The sequence below is a fragment of the Indicator indicator genome, chromosome 42, assembly GCF_027791375.1.
Source record: "Indicator indicator isolate 239-I01 chromosome 42, UM_Iind_1.1, whole genome shotgun sequence".
Classification (NCBI taxonomy): Eukaryota; Metazoa; Chordata; class Aves; order Piciformes; family Indicatoridae; genus Indicator; species Indicator indicator.
This window is the reverse complement of record NC_072051.1, coordinates 428316-449694: the sequence shown is the minus strand read 5'-3', so window position 1 is coordinate 449694 and position 21379 is coordinate 428316. Positions and strand designations below refer to the sequence as shown.

The following is a 21379-nucleotide window of genomic DNA, read 5'->3' as shown; positions in this document are numbered from 1 at the left end:
GGCAAGTGGTGCCTGGACACCCTTGCATGGCTGGGAAAGGCACTTCCCATGGGAATGTGGCAGGGAAGGGCACAGGCTAGCCTCAGCAGATACCTAGTGGGTAGGAGTCACCACTGGGCAAATGAGGCCAGGAAGATGAGTGCCAGTGCATAGACACCAACCTGGTGAGTGCCCAAGGAGCTCCTGGCCATGAGGGAGACCCTAGCTTGGGTCAGGAGGTGACAATTCTGCCAAGATCCACCCTCAGGGCTGGGAGGAGAACCAAAGGGAGTGACCACAGGACTGGTGGCTAGGCAGAGGCCAGTCCTGGTCTGGGGGATGCAGATGGTCACCCCCACCATGGTCCCACAGCTGACCTCTCAGATGTCACCCCCCACAATGTCCCACAGCTGACCCAACTTCTGCTGCTTGCAGAGAGCAGCAGAGGCAGCTCCACAGCCCCCTGGCAGCCCAAGGCCGCTGCCCAATGCTGGGTTTTCTCTGCAGGGTTGATGTCCCAAGGGCTGGAGCAGGACCAGCTTTTGTCCCAAGCCAGGCTCTACCCACAGCCAGGTTGGCACTGAGGCCACCAGCAGCATCCCCTGCTGGAGGGGCCAGGCACCCTGCAGAGTGCTGGAACTCTGCCCTGGTGGTGCCCATGGGCAGCAGCAGCCCTGCCCCCGCAGTGCCCACGAGCAGCAGCAGCAGCAGCAGGGCTATAAATGGCAGCCCTATAAATAACCCCAGAGCTGGGCCCAGGGCTCAGCTCAGCTGCAGCCTCTGCCTGCAGACACAGCGCTGGGGCTGCCCTCACCCTGCCCTGAGGACCCCAAATACCAGCTCCCTGCCCACGCTGGGGCTTCTGGGTCCTGACCTTTCGGTCTGAGCCGTGGCAGGAGCGGTGACACGCCTGCCCATCCTTGGCCATCAGCCCAGCCTGGTGACCAGCATGGTGGCAGCCCTGAGGGATGTCCCTCTGCCCCTGCCCAGCTCGTCTCAGGGTCGCAGCAGGTACTGCCTGTCCCAGGCACCCTGTGACAACCTGGGCTGCAGATTCTTGGGCAAAGCAGGAGAGCCTCAGGGAGGGTTTGGAAGGAGGTGCCCCCATCCCCCACTACCACCCATGCTGCAGGTCAGCAGCCCCCTCCTGGCTGCACCCCAACACCCACCCTGTCAGCTGCCCATCCCAGCACCTCCATGCCCGCCCTGCCCATTGCTGGGCACATTTCCACCTTCAAACTCACCATGCCACGTCCTCCACAGGGGTTCAGCCACCACTACCCCAGGTCCCATCACTGGTCCTCTCCCCCAGTAAACTTCCACAAGCTGAGAGCGGGCAGCAGCGGTGCCACCAAGCCCTGCCGCAGCGTCACAGCCTCATGTCCCAGTCCTGCTTGGGCAGGGCAGCAGGGCTGCTCCTCAGCCACCAGCCTCGGCCAGCCTGGGGCTTACAGCAAGGCCAGGAGCTGCTGGTGGCCTCAGCAAGTCTCTGCTGGAACTGTGGCAGGGGCACAGCCGGCAGGGGCTGCTCGGGCCGGGCAGAGGCACGGCGAGGAAGGAGTTAATGCTGTGAGGCCTTCCCCAGCCCTTCTTGGCAGGCTGGGGAGGGCTGGGAGACAGCAGGATCGGGCCAGCAACAAAGGGGATCTGTCTCCTTAACTCCTGCGGGCGTTCCTCTCCCCATGCCCAGGAGGAGGTGGTAGCACCCAGCTGATCGAGAGCACCCAGGTCCCTCAGGACCCCCCCTCGGCATCCTGCTTGGGTGCAAGGGGTGTGAAGGGGGCAGATGGGCACAGCCTTTTCCCTGGCACTGATGGCTCTGGTGTTCTGCAGGCACTTGGGCAGGGCCCTATATGGGCATGGGCAGCATCCCCTGTGCCCGCTGCCCCCTGTGCCTGCTGTCCCCCTCTGCCCACTGTTGCCCTGTGCCCATTGTCCCCATGCCTGCCGTATCCCTGTGCTTACTGTCCCTGTGACTGCTGTCCCCCTGTGCCCACTGTCCCCCATGTGCCTGCTGTCCCCCTGTGCTTGCTGTCTCCCATGCCTGCTGTCCCCTTGGGCCCACTGTGCCCTGCGCCCGCTGTCCCCCTGCCCGGCTGTCCCGAGGGACGCGGGCTGGGCACGGCACAGCCACCATCTTCTCCACGGCACAAAACCAGTGACACCACTCCAAAGCGGCAGCGAGGCGGCGGCTGCAGGACCTCACACCCCCCAGCCAGCGGCTGCGGGGACACCGTGCGACACTGGAGGGGGGTGCCCGCCCCGTGACATTGGTGGGGCGGTGCCCAGGGGGGTGCCCGCTCGGTGACATTGGTGGGGGGCGCCCGCCCCGCCACGCTGCGGTCCGGCGGCTCCCCGGGTGTGCCGGCAGGGTGTGGAGCAGCTGTGCCAGCCGCGGGGCCGGGGTGGCGGAGCGGAGCCCCACGTCCCCATCCCCACCCTCCCCCCGCGCCACTTCGGGTGCCCACCCCGGGGCCGGGCGGCGGGTGGCAGACGAGGACGCTGGCAGGCGGCGGCAGGCGGCGACGTGGCCCCCCAAGGGTGTAGCCCTCCCCAAGCCCCCCGGTCCCGCTCCCCCCTCCCTGCGTCCCCCGCCCGCCACCGGCGCGGCCCGAACAGGGCGCGGGGCTGCGGGCGGCACTCACATGTCCCGAGAGAGGCGGGGGGCGACGGCGAGCCCGGCTCGGTGCATCCCCTTTGTTCCACTCCCATGGACCGGGAGCAAGCGGCGAATTCGTGCGACTCTTGGCAGCGCCCACCCCGGGGCTCTCCATGGAAACGTGGAGCCATGTGATCGGCGCAGGAAACCCACAGCGCATGGCGGCGCCGCGGCCTGCGCCGGGCACGCAGCGACACCCCCGCTGGCATCGGCACGGCCACACACACCGGCCGCCGGCACTGACACCGGCACCCCCGCTGGCACGGGCACCGCCACCGGCACGGCCACACACAGCGGGACCCCCACCGGCACTGGTCCGCCACCGGTACCGACAACCCCACTGGCACTGGCACTGCCACGGCCACCGATACTGGCAGCGACACTGCCACCAACACCCCTGCCCCCACCGACAACCCCCAGTGCCCCAACCACTGACACCGGCATGGCCACAGCCACCACCGCCACTGACACTGCTATGGCCACCACCCCCATTGCCATCACCAACACAGTCACCAACACCAACACTGCCATGGCCACCACGGACACTGCCATGACCATTGCCCCCATTGCTGACAACACCACAGCCATCTTGGCCCCACTGATCCAGCACATCAGCATCTTCTGGGGGTCCACCACCCCCCACCAAGAGCTGGAGTGAGCTGCCTGCACCCTGCCAGCGCAGGCAGCTGCTGCATGCTCCCAGGGGATGCTTGCTCAGCCCCTTGGCAGCCTGCTCCTGCCAGGAAAGCCAAGGCTGGAACCTCCCCAACACCCCCACAGTCTCCCAGGCTTCAGCTCTCTCTGAACCCCACACATGCTGCAGTCCCCTGACAGCATCTCCAGGCAGTGGAGGGACATGAGCAGGGCTGAGCAGTGGGTCAGAGGCAGAACCAAGCACCCTTGCTCTGAGCTGCACCCAGTGCCCTCACCACAGCACCACCACTTTCCAACCCCAGCTATGGGGAGCAGGAGCTGTGCTCAGGCCTCTGCCAGCACTACCCTACCCTCCCTGTCTTCTTCAGCCTCCATAGGGCACAGAGGAGCTCTCCCAGTGTCCCCAGCCCCAGTGTGAGCACAGGTTGCTACTCCAATGGGTGCTGTACTGGCTTCCTCAGGGAGAATCATGAGCCGCCCTGGGTCACACCCTGCTGGTCCAGGCCCTAAACCCTGACACCTTGGAGCATCCCTGGAGCTCCGAGTGGCAGGGAGGGATGAAGCCACACTTCCCACCACTGCATCTGATGCCCCTTTCGTCCTCTTGCCCACCCTAGATCCCACTGAACCGACCCAGTTTTAACTGGGGCTGTGGAGCCCTGCTGAGACATGCCCCAGGTGAGGACGAGACGCCACCAGCCCCACCATGGAGATGCACTAATTAGGCCATGGAGCTCCGTGGGGTAGGGCAGTGTCGGTGACAAGGGGATCAGTGCACAGAGGATCTCCTGGGGTCACACCAGGGGGTGGAGAAATGCTGCCAAGGGCACCTGTTGAGGAGCAGGCCAGCTCCCAGCTCTTCCATGGCCTGGTTCCATGGGAGAAGCTCTGCAAAGATGCAGTTCCCATGTTCCCCAGGGAAAAGCCAAACCAGGCAGACAGGATGTGTGGATCCATCAAGCCATCCAGGTCCCAGCATCACACAGTCCCTGTCACAGAATCACAGACCTTGGAGATCACCAAGCCCAACCACTCCCCCAGAGCTCACACTGCCACCACTGCTGCTGAGCCAGCACCACTGAGCCACTTCCCTCAGCACCACATCCAGGCAGCTTTTACACCCCTTCAGAGGTGGAGACTGCACCACCTCCCTGGGCAGCCTGGGACAGTGCCTGACAACCCTTGCTGGGAAGAGATTTTTCCTGATGCCCAACTTGACCTCCCCTGGCACAGCTTGAGGCCATTTCCTCTCACCCTGTCACTTGTTGCTTGTGAGGAGAGATCAATCCCCACCTCACACCAGGACTGCCCCCCACATGCCTTGTGTGGTGATCACCACCATGCCAGCTGTCATGGCTTGATCTGCATGGATCATGTTGGGGGCTGGATGCCACCCACACCCTGTGAATGGTGTCACCACCCTGCCCACTCCCAAAAGCTCTCCAAAGGCCCTTCAGCTCTTGCTGAGCATTGCTCAGCTCCCCTCTGGGGCTGCTCTTCTGCAGGCTCTCAGCCCCAGGGCTCTCAGCCTTTGCTCCTCACAGCTGCTCCAGCCCTCTCAGCAGCTTTACAGCCTCCCCTGGACTCTCTCCAGCAGTCCCCTGTCCCTCTTGAACTGGGGAGCCTGGAGCTGGACCCAGGATTCCAGATGTGGCCTCACCAGGACAGAGCAGAGGGGCAGGAGAGCCTCCCTTGCTCTTCTGGCCACACTCTTCTGAATGCCCCCCAGGACCCCACTGGCCTTCTTGCCCACAGGGACACACTGCTGGCTCATGGGGAACTTGCTGTCCCCCAACACTCCCAGGTCCTTCCCCATGAAGCTGCTCTCCAGCAGCTGCCACTCAGCTGTTCTGCTTCAGGAGGTTGTTCCTCCCCAGGGCACCACCCTACACTTGCTCTGCTGAGTCCTCTGTCACCCTGCAGACATGAAGAGCCCAGTGCTGAGGCTGGGGCCAGCTGGGCTGCCTGCCACTCTCCTCCCCTCAGCCACATGCCCACCTGCTCTGCCAGCCTGGGCATGCCGAGCTAACCACTGCCGGTGCCAATGCTGGGGCTGTCCCAGGTCAGCAGGCACCTGCCCAGCACAGGGCGGTTTTGCCAACAAAAGACAGGGCAGGCTCCATGCCCACAGCCCTGCAGCTCCCCCTGGCCTGCTGCTGCCCAGCTCCACTCCGGGGTTTAAGGCAGGCTGGTGCCCGCTGGCTAGCAGGGGTTAACCTTCCAAGCATGGACATGGACACTGCTGGCCCCTGACCATGGGAGGAGGCTTCCTGGCAGTCCCTGCCAGCACTAGGGGGCTGGGTGCTGGTGCAGGCAGGAGTCCCTGAGTGCAAGGATGCCCTGGCTGAGCACCACCCAGCGTTGCCCAGCCCCTCCCAGCACAGGATTGCACCTTGCTGGGGTCTGGACCACTCCTAGCACGTTCCTGGCTGTGCCAGCTGCCCACGTTTACCTGCTGCCATGCAGGGGAAGGTCTCCTCAGTGGACCCTCCTGCCCTGGGGTCCTGCCCAAAGTACTCTTCTGGCTGCAGGCTGGGCCTAGAGCCACGTCCTCTCCCTGCTCTGCAGAGGGCAGGAGGCCAGCTCTTGGCTGCAGACCTCCCTCCCTGCCTCCCGCAGCCGCTGCATGCTCAGCATTCCTGCCGGGAGCTGGAGCAAGGCAGTGAGCTCAGAGCAGAGCCTGCTGTGGGGACAGCCACACGTACTGGGCACACTCAGATCTCAGCCATCATCAGCAGAAACAGCTGAGGTGCCCCAGCAAGGCCACAGGCTTGGAACTGAGCATCTGGCACCATCCTGGCTGTGCAGGTTTGAGGACACAGCCTGGGAAGAGCTGGGGGAGCCAGGGTGGTGCCACTGCAGCCTGAGCAGGGCTTCAGCTGGCTCATGGGCACCTGACTGCAGCCTAAGCAGGGCTCCAGCTGGCTCACAGGCACCTGGCTGCAGCCTGAGTAGGGCTCCAGCTGACCTACAGGCACCTGGCTGCAGCCTGAGCACCTGGCCACACCGGGAACTGGCTGGCAGTGCCTCTGAGCTCTGCTGGAAACCATTTCCCTTGAACAGCAGCAGGCTGGGGTGAAGCCCTGACCCAGCCTGGCTCTCTCCATGGGGCAGAGCTGCCTGTCCCAGCACTTTGCCTGCTCATGGGGCTGGAGAAAGAAGGTGAGGACATTTCCAGAGCAGCCACAAGCCTGGTAGGTGTTGGCCAGTGCTGGGTGCTGGTCAGCTCACCCGAAGGCTCTGGTCAGCAGCAAACACCCAGGTTGGCTTTGCAGCAAAGCCAGAACGTCCAGATCACAACAGCTGCAGCCCAGCATGGCCCAAGGAGGGCAAGGAGCTGCAGGAGGGCACCAAGGGCTAGTCCAGACTCTCTGGTCACCATCTAGCTGCCCTCACCACCCTGGGAAAGCGGCAGGCAGTATCTCCAGCCTCGGCTCAGCCTAGGGGCTGAATGTCCCCTGGGACCACCTCCCCTTGGGCAGGCAGGCAGCCATCCCCACCTCGGTGCAGCAGTAACCACCTCCCGCACAGCCTGGAGGAATCACTCCCAAAGCATTCATGATTCACAGGATTCCTGCAGCTCCTCAGGACCATCCCACACAGCCAGCAGGAAAGCTGAGCTCATGGACCAGCCCAGCTGAGCACAGGCAGCAGGGAGTCTGGCACAGCCCCACCACGGCGTGGCATCAGCAGCCTGGGGCCTCACAGCATCACTGAGCTGCCCAGGCTGGAGAAGCCCTTTCAGAGCACAGTGCAGATGTCAGCCTAGCACTGAGGAGTCCTCAACTGCAGCACATCCCTCAGCACCGCACCCACACGACTCTGAAACGCCTCCAGGGATGGGGACTGCACCACCTCCCTGGGCAGCCTGGGCCAGTGCCCGAGAGCCCTTGCTGGAATGAAATCCTTCCTCGTATCCAACCTGAACCTCCCCTGGCATAACTTGAGACCACCCATTTGGATACATTCCTGTGTGCCTGCCCTGGGTACCCCTGCTCTGGCAGGGGAGTTGGACTGGATTATCTCTGGAAATCCCTTCCAACCCCCACCTCTGTGATCTTCTGATTTCCTCTCATCCTGTCACTCCTTACTTGGGAGCAAAGCCCAACCTCCACGTGGCTCCAGCCTCCTCTCAGGGAGCTGTAGAGAGCAAAGAGGTCTCCCCTCAGCCTCCTTTTCTCCAGACCAGCAGGCACCCAGGTCGGTCTCCCAGAGAAAGTGCCCCTGCAGCAGGCACCAAGCCTTCAGCTTCCTCCCTGCAGAGGGAACCAACCAAGCCATGGGGTGGAGGAAACGAAGGCAGCTGCAGGGGGTCAGGAGGAAGTGGCCGTCATCATCTCCTGTCCCTGCTGGCCTGCAGCTCTCCCAGCCCAGATCCCACAGCCAAGCGTGATAAACCCGAGGGGAAATCACGTGCTGGAGAGCAAGTTGGACAGCCTGGAGGGTTCCAAGTGACCCCTGCTCCAGCAAAGGAACAGGCACCCAGAGAGCCTCTGTGCACCCAGGACCAGCAGCTCCATGCTCACTCTATCCCCACAGAGACGCAGGGAGCCCTCCTGACGCCACGAGCTGCACTCAGCCCCTGCAGCTGGCACCACAAGATGGTATCTCAGGAGCTTTGTCCTCATCTAGAGGTCCTCAAAAGTCTTGTGAGGAGCAGCTGAGGGACCTGTTCAGTCTGGAGAGGAGGAAGCTAAGGGGAGACCTTCTGGCTCTCTACAGCTCCCTGAGAGGAGGCTGGAGCCAGGTGGGGGGTGGGGTCTTCTCCCAAGAACGAGCAATAGGACAAGAGGAAATGGCCTGAATTTGCCCCAGGGGAGGTTTAAGTTGGACATGAGGAACAATTTTTTCCCCCAAAAGAGTTGCCAAGTCCTGGCCCAGGCTCCCCAGGGCAGTGGTGGAGTCCCCATCCCTGGAGGGGTTTCAAAGCCATGGAGATGTGATGCTGAGGGCCATGGCTCAGTGCCTCTGTGCCTGGTGTCCTGGCAGTGCTGGGGTATGGGTTGGACTCCATGATCTGAAAGACTTCCAACCAAAGCCATTCTGTGATCCTGTGATCCTGCACCTCTTCTGCCTTTCCTGGTCCAAACTGGTCCCCACTGGGAAGGGTGTCTCTGGAGGAATGCAGTGGCAGACAGCCAGGCAGCCCAGGGGTGACACTGCTTGCTAAAACCCACTGGAGAGGCAAAGGTAGCAGAGGGGGCACCTGATGACAGCATAAAGCCTGCTGCCTCCTCCCCTGCCAAGGGATCCCTCCTGGGTCTCAGGACGAGGCAGGAGCAGCTGATGCTGGCCAGGCCCTGTCACAGCCTGCAGCACATGTGGGGGTGCCACCAGCCCCGGGCCAGGCTTCCAGCCCAGGGTTCCAGGGCCAGGGATCCAGGCACTTCTGTGCCCCTGCCTGTCCCTATGTGCTGGGCCCAGCTCTGAGCACATGTGTGACTCCCAGGGGTGAGTCAGGCTGCCTCCAGCACCATGCCTACTGAGCAGCCCTGGTGGGTGGCTGCCAGGCTGGGAAGTGGCTGGGAAGTGGCTGGGAAGGGCTGGGACACCCTCCCTGCTGCCTGCCCTGCTCCCAGCCATCTGCAGGCACGGAAGGCGCAGGAGGCTGGAGCTGCCTGCCAGGAAGTTCTCCCTGGCTCAGCTCCACCAGGCCAGCTTCCTTCCCCTCCACCCCAGCAGCACGTCATGGCGCAGCAAGGGGGAGTGGAGGAGAGGCCTAAGCGAGGCCCCAGCCCTCTCCAGAGGGTCTAGCATGGATGGGATGCCCAGGACACTGCTGAGGACCCTCCCATGTCTGCAAAGGCTTGGGGTGCTGGGATGTCTGATGGGGTGCCAGCTCCTGGCAGAGAGTAGATGTCCTGGATGGAGGTGTCCCTGCCCATGGCAGGGGGCTGCAACAGGATGATCATTAAGGTCCCTTCCAAACCAAACCATTCTGTGATTCCATGATTCTGTGACTGAGGACCACCCAGGACAGAGGCTGGTGCTCAGGGCAGAGGGCAGCTGCTCATGGCCTGGAGATGCCAACCCAGACTGGTGGGGTGACAAGATGGGTGCCAGCTGCATGCCAGCACCCTGCTCACGTTCAGTAGTTCCGCAGTGCTGTGTCCCCTGGAGAGGGCCCCCAGCCAAGCTGCAGTGAGGGCAGCATCAAGGACCTTCTCCAAGGGCACCACAGATCCTGGTGGCTCCATGTGCCCTGGCCACGTCCAGCCCCCCTGCCCTCCCCTTCCTCCCAGCCCTTGCTGCTCCTTCTTCCCCACAAAGCCAGAGGAGCTCCCTCTCTTTGGGGAGAGGCCCTTTTCCCTTTGCTTCCAGCTTTCCCAGGGTGGGGACAGAGCCTGGAGGCTCCTTTTTGGCACCCCCAGTCCGTGTGCCTCTGGCAGTACCCAGGGCTGGCTCCATGCGAGCATAAGGAGAAGCAGAGTGCTGGGGGTGCTGGGCAGTAGGGATGTTCCTGGCTGCTGTGCAGCCCTGCCTGGGCTGGAAAGGGAAACTTCACCATGTCACAACAAAGCAGAGCAGCCAAGATCCTCCCAGCAGTGCTTCCCTGGCTCTGAGCAGATGGACAGGGCAGGACAGAGCTCATCAGGAGGACCTGCAGCCTTCCTCCTCCCACCCCTGGCTCTCAGTCTGCTCCCTACAGCCAGTGAGGGGGCATGGATACTCCAGGGAAACAGGGCTGGCACCTGGGTGGGCATCCTGGCCATGTCACTCTGTGTCCCTGTCTCTCCTGTGGCTGGAGAGGATGGGACTCTGCTGGTCTCCAGGGACATTCCTGAAGTTTCTGTGCCACTCACCGTGTTTGCACAGACATATTTGTGTGCTGGCATGCTGAGGACTGAGGGGACAACCCTTCTAGCAAGGCCATGCTCCAGCCCATGGCATCTCCTGGACACCTTCACCCCATCCACCATGCTGGTGACCTCCCCATGCAGGCTTACAGGCTGGCTGGCAGCCTGGCACTGTGCCAGCTCCCAGAAGCTGGTTCTGCAGGAGCTGGAAACTCAGGCCAGGGTGGTGCTGTGGTCAGGGAAGGGGAGGCTGACCTGCAGCAGCCCCCAGCAGGACCCTGGAAAGCAGGGTGGGGTCCTACAGCCAAGGGCTGACTCAGGTAGCATCCCCCCTTTTTGTGGGCACCGCTGTGGCCATGGGCATGGCCCCAGCTGTGGGAAGAAGGGCAAGAAGCTCCCTGCAACCCACACATGGAGCCTCCTGTGCCAAGTTCAGGTGACAAGGTGGCTCACACAGCTCCCAAATGGGGAAGACCCCCATGTTTGGCTGTGCCACAGCACCAGGGCATGGAGCAGGCTGGCCCAGGGGAGCCACTGGTTTATGCTGGGGACACCAGGGTGTGTGGTCAACACATCAACATCAATGCTGTGTGTGCAGGAGCCATGGAGCATCTCTGCATAACCTAACTGAGTGACCTACCTGTGCTCCTGCATGGACACTGCCCCTCAGGAAAGGTGTCCCACGGTGATCACCACCAGGGAGGAGCAGGGAAGATGCCAGGACGCTGAGGTCCCCTCCCTGCTGAAAGAGAAGAGGGGCAGAGTTTGGCAGAGATCAGTTCCTGGAGGAGAACATGATCTGGAGAAGGGTGCTGAGGTGTCTGTCTGATCTGCGCTTACCCAGGGAATGGCAGGTGGCACCTCCAGAGACCCTGGGCTTCAGCTGAACCTTGACTGCCCAAACAAGGCCAGTGAAGTGCTGCAGTTTTGCTTCCCAAGATGGATTTCCTCCAGAATGGTTCTTAAGGGTCTGGGGTGAATCTGTGCACAGCTGGCAAAGCTGGCATCTACATGGTGCCCCTTCAGCAGGCCAGGGGAACTTCCACGGGAAGCACACCAGGCAGGACCAACCAGCTGAAGGGGGAAGAGCAAGCAAGGAGAGAAGCATCAGCACCTAAAGCCCTCAGGCCCTTCTCTCCACACAGGGAGAGGCCAAACCAACATCTTCCCTTTCCAGGAGTGGCTGGGTGGACACAACAGGGCTGGGGGAGACCTGCCAGTGGTGCTCCTGGTGCCCAGGGAGGTAAAGCCTGCAGTGAGCTCCCAGCACCAAAGTGATCTCTTTCCTGGCCCTGGCCGGTGGAGCAGAGAGCAGCAGGCCAGGCAGCAGGGGGTTAAAGCCTGAGGTGGGACCTGGTGAGCTGCTTCCTCCCAGCGAACAATAACAGAGCGGAGGAGAAGGGATGGACAGGGATGGGGAGGGCTCTGCAGGGCCAGATAGCGATGGAGCAGCTGGGAGGAAGTCTCAGCACTATCTTCTGGCCCCACATGGCTTCCTTGACAGCCCTTGTGCTGCAGGGACCTGGATGTGCTTCCTCCTGAGCTGTGCTTCTCTGGCACCCAGGCTGGCTCCTGGAACTTTGGTGGCACCCTCCTGGCACTGCACCCCGCAGGGAGCTGCAGATCCCCAGGCCATGCAGCCTGCCCAGCACCGCTCTGCCCACCACTGGTGGCTTTAGGAAGGTCGCCCAGCCCAGTCCTGAGCCGCAGGACCACAGTGCCACCCAGCACAGTGCTGTCCCCACCAGGACCATCCTGCTGCCCTGTCCCCCGTGGCACAGACAGTACCTGCCCCTTGGCACCACGGAGAGCTGCCTTGGCTGCAAGACTCTTGCAGAGAGGATCTCCAAGTCCTGGCTGAAGTCTCTACAGTCCTGGCTGCCCCTGCTCTGGTCCTTCCTTATCCAGTGAAGCTCTGCTGCACCTGGAGCTGCTGCAGCCACCCCCCTGCCCCACCTGGCTGCTGTCCCGGCGCTTCCTCACGGGCTGGCTGTTTGTGCCCTGCCTCCTGCCTGCTGCTCCACCTCCGTGGCTGTGTCAGGGAGCAGCCCTTTTCCGTTCCCAGCCTCCAGGCCCTCTCCTCCTGGGGTGGCCTTTGCCTTTCACAGGGGCTCTGCCGGCTGTGGGTTGCCCACTTGACCACAGCAGGTTGCCTCTCAAAAGTAGTCTTGCTTCCAGGACTCCCCATGTGCTCCCCACTCCCCTCCTGACCCATGGACCTGCCTGACCCCAGCTCCTGGTGCATCAAGTCTTTGCCAGTGGCTCTTGATCTGCAAGAACACAGCTGGTGGAAGACTGGAGAAACATGGACCTTGTCCACCCCTTAAAGTCATCTCTGGAGCCTGGAGAGTTCCTGGGTTCCCCAGAGCAAAGACCTTTGCCACCAGATGCTACTCCACAGGGGCTGGTGGAGGCAATCTAATCTTCTCTGGGTGACAACCTCCTCACCCATGGTCCCTGGAAGTCTCCAGATGTGTTCCCATGCATTGTGTGGAACTGCTGGACCAAGCAGCCCCCTGTGTCAGTGCTCTGGCCCAGTGGGCACCTGTCCATTAGTTTCAGAACAGAGGTGGTTCAGCTCCTGAAAGCAGCTGGACCCTACCTCATCCTTGCTCTGCCCCAGATTGCTCCCAAGCCACTGCTGGATGAGGCAGCAGCAGTGGCATTTCAGGTGCCCCTTGGAGCAGTCAGGACATAGGGCATGATGAGGTCTGACAGTGTGCAGAGGCAGGGGACCAGCCTGACACAGAGGGCAGAGCAGCCGAGGCAGCAGGAAACATCAGGCAGGGAGGAAGCTGGGAGATAATGGCTGCGGGAGGACAACGCCCAGAACTCGTGACAGGGAAAACCAACACCACTGGGCAGCTCCTGGGACCTGCCCAGCTGCCCTCTCGCTGGGGCTTCTGAGGAACACACCTCCTGGAGCACCTCAAGGTGCCCAGTCCCCAAGTTCAGGCTGAGTCATCCTGCCCCAGCCTCTTGTTGGTTTGAAAATGCCACCAGCGACCTGCTGCCCCTCGGCTCTGCACAGCACCTGGCCTGCTGTCCCCATGTCCAAAGGGAAGGTCACCGCCCTGGGCTTCCAAGGGGCTGATGTCCACAGTGCTCCAACATCCAGCAACCCTCAGGGCTCCTTCTCAGTCCCAGCAGGCAGGCTGCTAGCCCTGCCAGAGCAGATTTCAGCTGCAGAGCTTCCCATTGCTCCTGCCCCCACATCCCAGGGCACCTGCCCAACTCGTGATGTCCCAGTTCCCAGGGGGCTGGAGCATGATGCTCACAGATTTGTCAGCCTCCTGAGCTCAGTAGAACCTCACAGCCACAGCAGGAGAGCAACCACCCTGTGGCACCAGCACTGCAGCCCCCCAGCCAAGCTTTCAGCACCCCTGTTTCTCCCCATGTTCCCAGGGGAATCCCCACCCTGCGAGGCTGGCAATGGTCATGGTGGGGCCATGAGCTGCCTGCAAGCAGTGGTGGAATCTCACACACAGCTCATCTCCCAGGATCCAGCCCATGGCATGAGGCACAAGTGAGAAACATGGAAAGATGGGCATGGAGTCAGCCCACAGGGACTGGCCACCTTTCAGCTGACTCTTGTGGAGGAGAACCTCTGCCAAGGGGTAAGGAGAGCTCTTGGTGGAGGCTTGGCCATGTCTCCAAGCCAGCACTGAGCTGATAGGATGAAAGGAAATGGCCTCAAGTTCCACCAGCTGGCCATGAGGAACAATTTCTTCCCCAAAAAGGCTGTCCAGGCCTGGCCCAGGCTGCCCAGGGCAGTGCTGGAGTCTCCATCCCTGGAGGGGCTTCAAAGGCATGGAGCTGTGGCGCTGAGGGCCATGATTTGGTGGTGCTCTGCCAGTGCTGGGGTAAGGTTGACTCCATGATCTGGAAGCTCTCTTCCAGGCAAGACAATTCTATGATTTTATGACCAGCAAAGTCCCCACAAGAAACCTGCAGCAAAGACACCGAGCTCTGGGTGGAAGTGTGGCAGAGGCTGGGCAGACCTGCTCTGAGGCCAGCTTGGTTTTGGCAGGGACCATCTCCAGGCCAGGGCAGAGCCAGCCTCAGCAGGTCACCAGAGCTGGGAGGAGGCACAGGTACAACTGGCTTTATTGAGCAGCAAGATGAAGGCAGGGACCACAGACTGCCCTGCACACCTGTGGGAGGCACAGACAGGTCCCTCGCAGAGCTCAGAGCCAAGTCCTCTGGTCACCAAGGAATGGCTTTACCTTCCCAGTTGAGCAGAGCCCCACAGTGCTTCTCAGACAGGATGGGCAGCACAGACAGCAGCCCCCGCACGCTGGTGTCCACCGCCAGGTCAGCCTGCAACGGGCACCAGTGAGGGCCAGGACCAAGACCCCACCATCATTCCTGGGCACCCACCAGCACCCACTCAGCTCCTGCACATCACCTTCCACCTGAATCATAGATTCACAGAATGGGTTGGGTGGGAAGGGACCTTAAAGCTCATCCAGTTCTAACCCCCCGCCATGGGCAACCAGCCCAGGTTGCTCAAGGCCTCATCCACCCTGGCCTGGAACACCTCCGGGGAGGGGGCAGCCACAGCCTCTCTGGGCAACCTGTGCCAGTGTCTCCCCACCCTCACTGACAACAATTTCTTCCTCATCTCCAGTCTCAATCTCCTCTCTCCCAGCTCAAAGCCATTGTCCCTTGTCCTGGCACTCCCAGCCCTTGTCCAAAGTCTCTCCCCAGCTCTCCAGGAGCCCCTTCAGGTCCTGAAAGGCTGATCTGAGGTGTCCCTGGAGCCTTCTCTTCTGCAGAGTGAGCATCAGCCACGGGCAGTAGAAAGGTCCACACACCAGGTTCCTCTCCCACTGCTGCCTCACAGTGAGGGAGAAAAAGCAATGCAGAGAGCCACAGGAGGTGGGACAGGTCCCTTACATGGGAGGGTGGTTGGGTATCTCCATGCTCACTGATGGAGGTGGCTTGGGCTGAGAAGCCACCTCCAGGCTTAACCCAACAGGACACATGAGACATCCCTGCTGCAAGCCAGCGTGGCTGCAGGGACCACCCCAACCCTGCAACAGGGACCCTGCAGGACGAGGGGAGAGCTTACAGAGCTGCAGCTCTTCCACAAAGGGGCCAGGATGGGATGGTGCTGCACCTCTCCTCCCTGCTCTGTCACAGTGAGGTTCTCTGCATATCTCCAGGCTTCCTAAAGCTCTTTCTCCCTGTTCAGGCCTTCTGCTCACCCTGGGTATGCGCTGATGCTGTGGCCCAGGCAGCACCCACATGTTCTGCAGTGGCCCAGCAGAGACATGGGCAACCTGCAGCCCACGAGGCAGTTCACTCTCAGATGGATCTCCCCACCTCAGACACCTCCTCTGCAAGTTTGTAGTGCCACCCATGGGTTGCCCTCTGGACCTGCCCAGCTGGAACCCACCTCCTGGCTGCCCATGTCGGTTTTCACCCAGCCGGGGTGAAGTGCCACGCAGAGGATGCCAGCGTCCCTGTAGGTCAGAGCCTGGCACTTGGTGAGCATGTTGAGGGCAGCCTGGGGGAGTAAGGAGACATCAGCCATGGGTAGAAGAAAGACCCCCACACCAGGGACCCCCACCCCCCACCCCATTGCTGCCTCATGGTGAAGGAGAAAAAGCAATGCCACGTCTTCAAGAGACCTGCCCTAGGTGGGCAGCAGCTGGGCATGGGAATGCCCAGGGAGCTCAGGGAGTGATCAGCATGGGTCAGTCCCTCCACCTCATGGTCTCAGCTGCTTCCTTGAGTTCAGGCCTGGCAAGCAGCAGCTCTGACTCCCACCAAGCTGACGAGCACAGGCAGGTCCCCAGGTACCATACCTTGCTGCAACGGTAGGAGATGACAGGCTTGAAGAATGTCTCGGGGGTCTTCTGGATGGACCCCAGGACAGAAGAGATGTTGATGATGGCTGCCTTGCTGCAGCTCAGGCCTTTCTCTGTGCTCTCTTGGGCAGCCTTCTTCAACAGGGGCAGGAAGGCCTGGGGAGAAGCATCCTTGTGGGAGAACTATGCCTTCAGCCTCCCCCACTCAGGGCATCTCCAGCCCAGCCTGCTTATGGCAGGGAGGATGAGGAGGAGCAGTAGGAAGCCAGGAGAGCCAGGGTGTCTTGCTGCAGTAGCCCAGTACATGCAAGGGGGCTTGGGCTGGGAGAGCAGCCCTAGCATTGCACCTCCCTCCCTCAGCCCTGGAAAGTTTGGCAAAGTTCTCCTCGATCTCCAGCAAGCCCACGGACAGCCCAAGCCAAATCCCCCCCGCTGTGATGAGCTCCATCTTCAGAGCTTCATCCGCACCTGGGCCATCAGCATTGGTCCCACGGTATTGGTCTGGTATATCCTTATCATGTCCTCAGCGTCCACGGTGCCCAGCGAGGCTGTGGGGCTGTAGATGCCGGCGTTGTTTATCAGCAAGTTCAGGCCCAGGCCGTTCAGCTTCCCCTCCACCACCTTCACTGCAGAAGTCACAGCCGAGGGGTCTGCGACATCTGCAGTGGGACAGAGGAGGGCTGAGCGCCGGGGGTCCGCCCGCGGGGCATGGGGACAGGAACAAGCGCAGGACCCCGAGGAGCAGGCGCGCTCCCAGCTGCGGCCACCAGGTGGCGCTGTGCCACCTCAGGCCCCGCTCAGCCACGCGCCGCCTCCACCACCGCTCGCAGCCCAAGGACCCCGCCCCGGGGCAGCGCCCCCGGCAAAGCCGAGCTGCGGACAGCTGCCACCCCCATGCTGAGTCCCAGCAGCCACAACCTCCTGTGCGAGCGCCAAGTCCACGCCTCTGAAAGCTCTGCAGAACCCAGGACGGTCCCTGGGGGGACAGTCCCCACAGGGGCTGTGCTGGGACAGGCTGCGGGATGGCTCTGCAAGCTCCCACAGCTCCTCACCAGGGTCTGCGTTGATGTCATGCTGTTTCCATGGGACCTACCTTCCTCCCACAGCCCTCCCGGCCCCACTAGGGTTTGGGATCAAGGAAGCTCATCTGCGTGGCACACCAAGGATGTGGTGACTCAGCTGGGTAAGCTGGAGGACACCCAAGATGGGGAAGGAGAACCTCCTGGTCCTATGGCCACAGAACAAGGAGGCTCCAGGGAATGGAGCACTGGGGCTGAGCCAGGGCTGGAGAAGCTGGGCTTTTGGAAGCACCATTTGAGCCAGCTCTGAAGAACTGGATCCCCATGTGGGGCCTGAAGGCAGGGATGGAAGGACAAACAGTGCATGAGTGGCCAGCAGGCACAAATTCACCATCTCAGGGACACCTACCCAGCTTCACAAGAACCAGGTTTGGGTGTCTGGATGCCATATCTCTCAGCCCCTACAAAAGAGACATGGAAACAATCAGAGTGAGGTGCAGGTGATGCCAAGCATCATCCTGGGCCACTGGCAGTAGCCACACCCTGAGGGAAACATCTCCCAGAAGTTACTCAGCTCTTGGGAATGGCTGGACTGGGCACCTGCCTAGGTTCTCAGGCTTCTTCTGGGCTCCACAAAGCAATGCACTCAGAGAGTGACAGGGCCACAACTGACAATGCTCCCAAAGGGCCTATGTGGACAACCCAGGTGGAGCCACAGCAAGGGAGGAGACCAAACTGTCAAGAACCAGCTCACCTGGGAAACTATTCACAGTGGCCAGAGATATGTCCAGGAGTGTCTCCCTGAAGCTCCTGAAGTGAGATGGAGGAGGACAGGCTGCCAGTGCCAAGATCAGACCTGACACTGGGTCGTGTTTGGAGCTCAGTCCCAGGACCCTCTCCGCTCTGGACACTACGTCTCACCCACCCCAGGGACCCACACTTGGCACATTTGCTGTGATTGTTTTCAGCAGGCATGGAGGGTTCAGAAGCCCTTTCCAAAAAGGAAATGTTCAGCCTCAAGGTCCCCAGTAGCTCCTTGCTCTCAGACTTCTCCAACTCCAGCAGGTTTCAGACAAGAGAAGCCAAAGCAGCAGGTCGGATGTGTCCAAAATGATGCTTTGGCAGCTAAAAACCTCAGGGAATGCTGCAGGAGAGAGGCAGGTTGGTGGCTTCTTGTGAGGGGATCTACCCTACCATCATGGAGCAGAAGAGCTGCTGGCACTGGCTGTGGTCCACCTGCAGTTATCTGTGGTCTTCCCCACCAGGCCCCATGATCCTGCATTCCCTCTAGGCACAGCAAATGATGGAAAAACCCATCTCAGTGCTTTGTGATGACCAACAGATGGTTCTCATCCCCTGCTTTGCCCAGCTGCTGGCCTCAACTGCCTTGCACCATCCCACTGTGAGACCAGCCTCACCCCACCCAGCATCTGGGCCAGGAGGAGTGCTGTGGCTTCTGGAGTGGCACCAGCCTGATGGAAGGTCACTCTGCCCTCAGTCTCCTGTGGCCATGGACTTCAGCAGCAGCACCCTGCAGATGCTGCCCTCACCCTAGCACAGCTGGCCAAGGCTTAGAGATGGTTGAGAGCAATGCTCAGGGACCACCCTGGCGGGAAACTGGCTGCAGTCCAGCCCTGCAAAGAGTCCTCTGACCTTATCATTGCCCAAGCCCAGCAAGTTGTGGGAGCAAAAGAGCAGGGCAAGAATAAGACACCTGAGCTAGCTTTGACCCTGCCAACTTGGGCATCAGGGGCAGCAGGAGCTGGACATCCCTGGGCTGGTGGCAGGGTGGATTCTCTCTGCACTGGGATCACTGCTGCTAGCAGGGAGAAGCTGATGGGGAGAGTCACTGCCAAGGGCTGGGCTGCAGAAAGCCTCCACCTTGGACCTGATCCTCTGCAGACCAAAGGCACTGCCATAGCTTGTGTCACATCTTGTGGGGCAGGAAGTCAGAGGGGGGACCTGCAGGGAGGAGCAGCAGGACAGCTGACCCTCACCTGCCCACCAAGGGATTGCAGCCCGTGGGTGGCATCCTCAGGAGAAAGCTGAGGGAACCCCAGGGTCAAGCCTCTTCTTCCCTGGCCGGTGTCCCAGGAGGACTCTGTGCCTTCCGCCTTTGATCCTGTCAGAACCCCTGGTGGTTATCAACACTCCCAGATGGCTACCAGCCCCCACGGATGGCTACTAGCACCCCCAGATGGCTACCTGATCCGTGTGTTCCTGGATCCACTTCCAAAATCTGGCTCCTGAATCTGGTTCCTGTCTCTCACAGACTCCGGTCTGAGACTTGCTCAGAGCCTGCCCCAGTGCCAGTGGTGCCATCATTGCCATCAGGGGTTGGGCCTCGGGTGTGTATCTCATTGTGTGTCTCATTATTGTCTTCCTGTTGGCTTTTCCTTGCTCTTGTTCCTGCTCCCTCGCAGCTCTGCAGCTTTCCCTCTGGGGCTTCACAGAGAGCCTCCTCTTCTGCAGCCTAAACACCCCCAGCTCCCTCAGCTGCTCCTCCCCAGACCTGTTCTCCAGACCCTTCAGCAGCGTTGTTGTCCTGCCTGGCCCCAGCTGTATCTGAGTTGGCACCGTGCCCGTGGGCGAAGCCTTGGCACCCGAGGCCGGCTGGGCTGCAGCCGCAGCAGCTGCCAGCACCCGGGCAGCGGCGTGCCCAGGGTGGCTCTGCCTCGCCTCCGCTCACAGCCGAGCGGAGCTGCAGAAGACCTGCCTGGGGCACGGCCACGGCGCACTCAGAAGGCCTTTTGCCACCACCCTGCTGTGGTCACGGCGGCGAAGCACCTCACGCGTGACCTCTGCCTGCACCCATGGGTGCTGCTGACTCCCCAGCGCCTGGCACTGACCTTGGCCCGAGGCCCGTCGGGGTCCCGGCAGGTGGCGAAGATACAGGTGGGTGGCGTGGGAACCCCCAGCAGCTGCCTCACCAGCTCCAGCCCGATGCCGCGGTTGGAGCCGGTCAGCAGCACACTCCCTGCCCGCCCCGCCGCCATCGCTGCCGCCTCCGGGCCCCCGGCGGGGGCGGGACCCGCTCGGCTCCGCCTCCCCGGGCTGCCCGGGGCTGGGAGTATGTCTGGGGAGTGCACAGCATTTGTTTAGTCCCTTCCACCTCACGTTTCGGGTGAGCTCACTGTCACGGTCCGATGGCGGTGATTTGGCAGAAGTTAAAGTCCCAGCTGGAACGCAAGGAGCTGGGTGCGGCTGAGCTTAACTCCTGACTGACGCCCAGTTGGACCTTTCCTGTGGGTAAGGACTCTGAGAGATCAGGAACCAAGGAAGGTGATTCTGAACTTAAGGGGATCCAACAAAGGCTTCTAGCAGGGAACTCTAGGAGAATGGAGGATGAAGAAGATGAGAATGATGATAAAGATAAGGAGGATATACAGTCAGCTAATACCCCCAGGCAGGAAATTAGGCATGTAAGAAAATATTATCTCAGAGGAGAAACTAATAATGAGTTGGTTGGGAAGGTGCTATGACACTGTCACTCCTGCTTTGGTAGTAGGTAACAGGTTGGTGTGTCGGTGTGAGCTGAAATTCCCCCCCCCCCTCCCCGACAATAACCAGGCTAGCTCAGTCTGGAAGCAAATGAAGGCTGTATTTACAAGCAGAGTCTAAAATCTACGATGAAATGCAATGAATATGTACAAATATACAAAATTCACAACATTTACAAATATATACAATCAACAGAAAAGCACAACCGATCTCCCTTTGCTTTCCCCCAAGGGGACCCTCCCAAAGGGGCCTCTCTCTCTCCCAGGAGCTTGCCCCCAGACCCCCCTGGATCGAGAAGCACAGTTAGTTAGAGCAGAAAGTTGTTAACTTAGCTGCCAAGGTCAGTACATGTTATCTTCAGCCAGAAGAGAAGAAGAAACAGCAGCCAGACAGCCCAGCAACTGCCCCCACTGCCGAACGCAGAATGTGCAGAGTGCCCACTTTGTTTTGGGTAATAGTTCTTAAACATTTCTATCTATCCAATGGAAGTGTTTAGAACAATCAGTATTTTGCTTTCTTACACCCAATAGTGACTTATTTACACTCACTTTCTCTGTTCTGAACTTTGCAAGGAAAAATTAAAAAGACAGTTTCAAACCATCAAAGTCCACCCCTTCTAAACAATTCCATTGGCTGCTACTACCATTTATCTAATCTAAAATAATACCTACAACAATAGGTGAATAAAGACCATAGTCCATTCCGGCTATCTCAGATGTAGATGATTCAAAAGAGTCAAATCACAGGAAAAACAGCAAACAGCTTGTTTCCTCGCAGATGGAGCGAAGGAAGGAACAGGGACTCTCAGGTGACTCAGGGCTCTCAGGGTTCGTGCACCGTAGATCTCATGGACTCTCCTCCTGGGCGCGATGCTGTATCTGCGCAACACTCTGAATTTAACCTCTCTCAGCCAAAGTTAGATTTCTTTGTGGAATACACTGAATTTCACCATTT

At 60.6% G+C, this 21379-nt stretch overlaps 2 protein-coding genes across 2 annotated transcripts in view; both read right to left on the bottom strand.

Moving 5' to 3' along the window:
* Positions 1-10128, bottom strand: part of RIPOR1 (RHO family interacting cell polarization regulator 1) — a 33436-nt gene extending 23308 nt beyond the window's left edge. Inside the window, exons 1-3 of the mRNA XM_054397179.1 lie at positions 10096-10128; positions 6322-6362; positions 2625-2770 (exon numbers count right to left, since the gene is read on the bottom strand). Coding sequence (XP_054253154.1) covers positions 2625-2770; positions 6322-6362; positions 10096-10128 — 220 coding nt within the window. The remainder of the gene's footprint in view (positions 1-2624; positions 2771-6321; positions 6363-10095) is intronic.
* A 4067-nt stretch (positions 10129-14195) lies between these two features.
* Positions 14196-19920, bottom strand: LOC128979095 (C-factor-like). Its single transcript, XM_054397189.1, has 6 exons — positions 19774-19920; positions 17334-17385; positions 16374-16564; positions 15903-16061; positions 15491-15601; positions 14196-14409 (listed from the first exon to the last, which is right to left on the bottom strand). The coding sequence occupies exons 1-6, from the start codon at positions 19918-19920 to the stop codon at positions 14296-14298; spliced, it is 774 nt and encodes a 257-aa protein (XP_054253164.1). The 3' UTR covers positions 14196-14295.
* Between the last annotated feature and the right edge of the window lie 1459 nt (positions 19921-21379).

Coding starts and splice junctions, on each gene's coding strand:
- LOC128979095 (XM_054397189.1), bottom strand. CDS start 19,920: ATGGCGGCGGGGCGGGCAGGGAGTGTGCTGCTGACCGGCTCCAACCGC. Junction 16,062..16,373: donor GACCAATGCTGATGGCCCAG/GTGCGGATGAAG, acceptor GCTTCTCCCCAG/GCCTTCCTGCCCCTGTTGAA. Junction 14,410..15,490: donor CCGACATGGGCAGCCAGGAG/GTGGGTTCCAGC, acceptor TGCCCGTTGCAG/GCTGACCTGGCGGTGGACAC.